This window comes from Fulmarus glacialis, unplaced genomic scaffold, assembly GCF_000690835.1.
Source record: "Fulmarus glacialis isolate BGI_N327 unplaced genomic scaffold, ASM69083v1 scaffold15893, whole genome shotgun sequence".
Taxonomy (NCBI): Eukaryota; Metazoa; Chordata; class Aves; order Procellariiformes; family Procellariidae; genus Fulmarus; species Fulmarus glacialis.
Window position 1 is genome coordinate 15526 of NW_009205066.1, and position 6047 is coordinate 21572.

General features: G+C 56.2%; 1 protein-coding gene across 1 annotated transcript in view; it reads left to right on the top strand.

Annotated features, from left to right (window-relative positions):
• Positions 1 to 6047, top strand: part of LOC104074944 (disintegrin and metalloproteinase domain-containing protein 33-like) — a gene marked incomplete at both ends in the record, with an annotated part of 22826 nt that overhangs the window by 13021 nt on the left and 3758 nt on the right. The window contains 8 exon segments of the mRNA XM_009575255.1: positions 510 to 740; positions 1174 to 1239; positions 1352 to 1423; positions 1913 to 2079; positions 2193 to 2277; positions 2990 to 3132; positions 5391 to 5568; positions 5937 to 6026. Coding sequence (XP_009573550.1) covers positions 510 to 740; positions 1174 to 1239; positions 1352 to 1423; positions 1913 to 2079; positions 2193 to 2277; positions 2990 to 3132; positions 5391 to 5568; positions 5937 to 6026 — 1032 coding nt within the window.

Here is a 6047-nt window from a genome sequence, read left to right on the forward strand (position 1 = left end):
GTACGGAGACTGGCAGGGCAGGGGGGGCTTATGGGGCTGATGAAGAGGGGGATAGATCCGGCTGCCCCCTCCCTCCCTGCAGGGACCCTCTCTGGGGCCCCCCCGGAGCAGCACCGATGATCCCACGAGCCCAGCTCTAGATCCTTCATGGGGCTGATTTTCCATCGCTCCCCTTTTTCCATCCTTCACCCGACCCCGGGAGCGGGCAGGGAGGGGAGAGGCCGTTTTTCTGGCAGCGTGAGCTGCCTTCAAGGAAATTCATCTCTAGAGGAAGCAGGATCCTGCACCCCGCAGCGGGTACCCCAGAACTGAGCTTTGCCCTGTTGCAACCACCAGCTGCCGTCCCGCGTTCGCGTGGTCTGACCGGCACGGAGGTTTTAATGCTAAGGATATATTAGCTCGTAGGGCTGTATTGACAGAGACACCCATCTCTGCCCCTACCCCGGGTACGGACCAAGCTGAGGTGCAGTGAGTTTGTGGGGCCTCAGCAGGGGCTGGGGGTGCTGAAGTGAGAGCACCACAGGAGCCATCGGGGGCTGCTCTCCATTGCCAGGGGCCTGATAGTGCTGAGCAGCAACGCCAGCTACTACCTGAAACCCCTGGGGACCCCCGAGCCGGGCCACCACGTCATCCACCGAGCAGAACACTTGCCCATCCGAGGTGGGACCTGCGGCCACGGCGACGATTTCGGGAGCACCATTGCTGACATCGCTCAGCTCTTCCAGCCAGTGCACCACCGGGTAAATCCACCCTGGCGTCCTTCGCTTGTGGAGGGGCAGAGGGCTGAGAGCGGGGCTGTCTGTGCCCCAGCTAAATGCCTGCAGCTTGCGGCAAGGTGCCTGTCACCCTGGCATCTGGGCAGGGTTGCGCAGGCAGATGGGACGTGAGAGGTGTTCATGGGCAGCTCACCTGGTTTGAGTTTGGGCAGGAGACCTCAAAGGGAGGACATGTGGGTTGGGGATCGGTGCCGTGTCGTACAATGTGGGATGGGATGTGAGGTGACGTTGGGAATTGCACTAAAGCTGCCCAAATTTTCCTGGTCTCCTCATGCCTCGGTTTCCCCTCTCAGCCATCCTTCCTGGGCAACTCTGCAGTGGCTGGGGAACCCATGATGCCCAGAGCCGTGGGCTGCCTGCTTTTTCACTCCTCCAAGCCTTGCTGTCTGTCTTGCAGGCGAAGAGAGATGCTTGGAGGACCATGAAGTACATGGAGCTCTTCATTGTTGCTGATCACACACTGGTGAGCACCGTGGGGGCAGAAACCTGGTCCCCTGCTGAAAAGCCAGGACCCCTCTTTGTCTCCCTCCCTGCTCTTCCTCCGATGACCCTTCCCCATCCCCATCTCTCTGCAGTACAGAAACCAGAACCTCAACCTGGGCCACACCAAGCAGCGCATCGTGGAGATCGCAAACTACGTGGACAAGGTAACGGCCGGCAAGAGGAACCTACCACCACCTCCATCATTCCCGATGCATGTGAAAGCACCTGAGCTCGGGGCCAGCCTGGTGGTGGCCCTCAGGGACTGTCCCCATGTCACTGGGGCTAGGAGTTTAGATGGCAGATGTGAGCATGCAGTGGAAAATGCTTTGCCACCCATCGGCTGAGCTGCAGCAGTGAAGAGGATGCTGGCTCTTCGCCCTGCTGTCGCGATGGGGATCAATGTCATGATCAGGGACATGCTTAGGCATTGTCAGCAGATGGATGGCATTGTGCCACCCTGACTGGGTCCTGTGTCCATGCCTGTGCCTGTAGAGCTCATGCTTGCAGATGGATTTAGGACAAGTGTGTCCCTAAGTCACCCAGCTGGAGGTAAAGCATGGAGACCCACCAGCTGAAATGCCGTGGCCATGATGGAGGATGTACAGCGAATGCTGTACATCCCTGTCCCCTCCATCCCTGTCCCCTCCCTGCAGTTTTACAGGTCACTGAATATCAAGGTGGCCCTGATTGGCCTGGAGGTGTGGACGGAGCGGGACCAGTGTGCCGTCACCAGCGATGCCAATGCCACGCTCTGGTCCTTCCTGCAGTGGAAGAAGGCGCTGAGGTCACGCAAGAAGCACGACAACGCCCAGCTGCTGACGTGAGCATCCCTATGGACCTGGTGACATTGGGGCAGGGGGCTCCCCGCTCGGACCGGGGTCTCCAAACCACCCCTGAGGTGCTAACTGCTCCTCCGTTCTCCTTTCCGGACAGAGGGAAGACGTTCAGGGGGACAACCATTGGCATGGCCCCGCTGGAGGGCATGTGCAGTGCGGATAACTCCGGAGGTGTCAGCGTGGTAAGAGGGGCACAGGGGTCCCCGCTGCTCCTCCCAGGCTGGGGGACCCCATCTCCACTCCATCTTGCTGGGATTCTTCATGGGCTTGGAGGACCAGCCATCTGGGGTTGGTCCTGGGATGCAGCCTGAGAGTGAACGATGATGCTGGTAGCCCCTTACCCCTCTCAGATGTTGGCCAAGTACTAAGGAGGGTGAGAAAGGGCTGGTTTAAAGGTCTCCCTCCCCATGTACACCCCCAGCTTGCAGCTAGCAGCAGCGTTGGGATCTCCTGTGTTGCTTCTGCCCCTCATATTGAATAGCCCCTGCTTGTTCCCTGCTTGTCCTCTCTGGTTTTGTAGGGTTGTCTCTGCCCCAGAAAACTCTTACCCTCCTCCTGATGGGGTGATGGTGGCCCTGGTGTCCTGTGGTCCCTAGGCAGGGTGTGGGGCACCGAGGTTTCTGGTTTTTGGGATGTGCCTTCTAAGGCCCCAGGTTTTCAGCAGCTGGCTCCAGCAAAAGAGCTTCCCAACAGTCCCATGCGGGACTTTTAGGAGACCAAACCCCACTTCTGCCATGAATCCTCCTCCATCCCTCTCTCTCCCTCCCACGGGATCCAGTTACAATTCCAGGGATGTGTGGTCCCTCCATCACCCCAACCCCATTCCCTGCTGTGGGATCATTCCTCTCCATCGCTCCTGGCTGCTGTGTTGACGCATCCCCCATCCCTACGCAGGACCACTCGGAGCAGCCCATCGGAGCAGCCGCCACTATGGCCCACGAAATCGGCCACAATTTCGGCATGAGCCACGATAGCGCGGGCTGCTGCGTGGAGGCCACCCCGGAGCAAGGTGGCTGTGTCATGGCAGCGGCCACCGGGTAAGTGGCAGTGGGGACGGGATGCAGCCCCTAAGCCCCGCAGTGTGTTGTGGATGCTGTTTGCAGCTGGGTGGGCTGGGGAGTGGGGAGGGGGTCCTCTCCTGCAAGGTACCGTTGCGGGTGCAGTGTCCCGTTGCAAAGGGGGACCCGGCTGGTTGCCCTCCTCCCCGTTTGCCCTGCACATCCCAGTTCCCTGGAGTGAGCACATCCCGGGGCCCAGGAGCAGGCAGGAGCGGTGGTCTCCGAGGGGTAGCAGAGGAGTAGCAGCCCCATCCCAAAAGAGCTAGGGATGGAAGCAAATGGATGTTATCTGCTAGGCATATGACAGGAATCCAAGGCATTTTCCTGTGCTAACCCACACCTCAGCACAATTAAATTATTCTTTATTGCAAGACCGGAGGGCGAAGGGGTGCCCAGTCCCCGGTCGTGCTGGCGGAGACTCACGGCATCGCGGAGCTGCGGTGGGGTGAGCTCACATCCCTCACCCCAACCCCACTAAATCTGGACGTGGGATGCTCCGGAGTGGCAGTCATTAACTTTCTGACATCCCTTTAGGGTTTGTTTTCCTTTGCTTTTACCCTTTAATTCGGCCCAAATCTGTATGAAATTCAGCTGGTTGGTGCCACTTTCCCTTCCAAGGTCCTTCTCCTGTTGGGTTTTCTGGCTCCCGATAATACAGTCGTCCCAGATTTCCCCGTACTGCAGAAAAACAGCTGTTTATTCCCCGTTATTTGAACCCACCTGCTCTCCCAATTAATAAATAACAGTCAAAAACCACGATGCGGTTTCAGGGTGTCCCCAGGCTGTTTTCCTGTGGCTCTCAGGGCTGTCAGACCGTGGCGCTGACCCCATGGGGTTTAGTCTCTGCCTAGGTGGATCGTGATGGGGAAAAGCACCGGCTTTCCAGGACAGTTGTGCCCTTGTTTGTTTAGTTAGCCTACTAATTAATTATCCTGCCCCACCCACCGGAGCTGGATGCGCTGGTGCAAAGCGGTAGCAGATGCTGTAGCTCAGCTGTGCCCCTGCTCACCCCTGCAGGCAAAGCTCTCCGAGCTGACATCTCGCCGTGACATTTCTTCCTTCTTATTTTTTGCTGAAATATTTTTTACCCTACATGGGCAGGAAACGCATTTTTGACTGTCTTCAACCTGTCCCTGTCTGCATGTTCGTGGACCAGCTTATTGGGTATATTTACTTGCTAACCCTCCCACAACTTGCATGGACTTACAGCTTTACCTACAGCTCAAAAGATTTCCCCCAGACTTCAAAAATATTTTTAGAAAAAGCTCTCTGTGTCATCTCGGAAATGAGATGTCCTAATATGAAATAAAACTTTTTTTCAGCGATAGGAGGAAATGAAACCAGCACTGAAGCGGAGAGCGGTGCACAGCTCTTACTCTCTGCTTCCTCCTTCTTAGTACATCACATAAAAAACCCCACAAGCTTGTGCAAAATTATGGAAGAACCATGCTCAGAGCTCCTCTAGAAAATCACCATTTCTCTCCAGCTCCTTATGGGAAAAGCCAGTTGGGCTGTTAGAGAAATGACCTCACATGTAGTAGGCTCTGATTTCTTTTTTTTTGCTGCTCGGGCTTTGTGAATTATTTAATATGGGGGTTTTTTTGTGTTTCTTTTCAATTTTTCTTTAATTTTTTAGGGGATTTTTCACCATCTCAGCCTCGGAAGTATTTAAATAGCCCCAAACGGATATTTCCCATCAGCGGTTTGGTGATAGCAGGCACATGTTTAGCAGACATCCTGAGCAGATAGTCACTGCACATGTGGAGACCTGCCTTGTGGTTAGGACAGGGGGGTCTGTGGTGTCCCAGGTGCAAAGGACCGAGGTACGGAGGTGACACCTACACCAGCATCGAGCTGGCAGAGCCTGCAGGCATGAGTGCTCCCTGGGCTTTGAGGTTCAGACCATGGGGGTCTCCAATCTCCAAGAAGTTTCTTCCTGGAGGGTTGATGCTCTAGGGGTGGTGTATAGCAGCTCTGCTTGTCCACCCCGTCCCATTCTGGAAAATATTTGGGTTCAGTGTGGTGTCCCCTGGTTATTAATCTGATGCTCAACCCTGTGAGTTGGGGTGGGGGATGTTCGTGGTCTTCATGCATCTGGCTGATGGTGGATTCTGCTCTTGGAAGGGTTTGTGCCAGTTTGCCCATGTCCTTATTTCCCAGCTCTGACTGTGGTTTTCCACCTTCTCCTGGTCCCGATCGCCCCGGTTCCCATCCCTCCCCATCTGTCCCCTGCGCAGCCACCCCTTCCCTCGCGTGTTCAGCTCCTGCAGCAAGAGGCAGCTGGAGAACTACTTCCAGAAGGGAGGTGGCATGTGTCTCTTCAATCTACCCGACACCAAGGACCTGGTGGTGGGACGGAAATGTGGCAACGGCTTTCTGGAGGAAGGAGAAGACTGTGACTGCGGGGAGGTGGAGGTACGGTGCTGGGTGCTGCATTGCTTTACAGCAGAGGCTTCTGCAGCTCAGCTCAGCTGCTGGGTGGCAGGACGCAGCCCACGTGGAGAGGGGTATTTCCAAAGGAAAGGGGTTTGCTGGTCACCACAGGGACTCCATCCCAAGGGCTCTTCCCAGTCCCACCTTCCTAAATCCATTTAACCTGGTCCTGGTTTTCTTCTTGACTTTGCCCCAGAGTGCTCAGGTTTTCCTCATCTCCCCTGTGCCTCAGTTTCCCCATTATCAAAGTCAGAAAAGCAATGCTGTGATGGGTGGAGAAGGGACTGGGGTCAGCAACGGGGAAGGGATGGACTCACTGACTGTGGTGGTGTCTTCTTCTCCCCACGCAGGAGTGCACCAACCCGTGCTGCAATGCACACAACTGCACATTGAAGGTGGGGGCCCAGTGTGCCCACGGCGACTGCTGCCAGAACTGCAAGGTAAGCCCCCCGCTGTGCCCC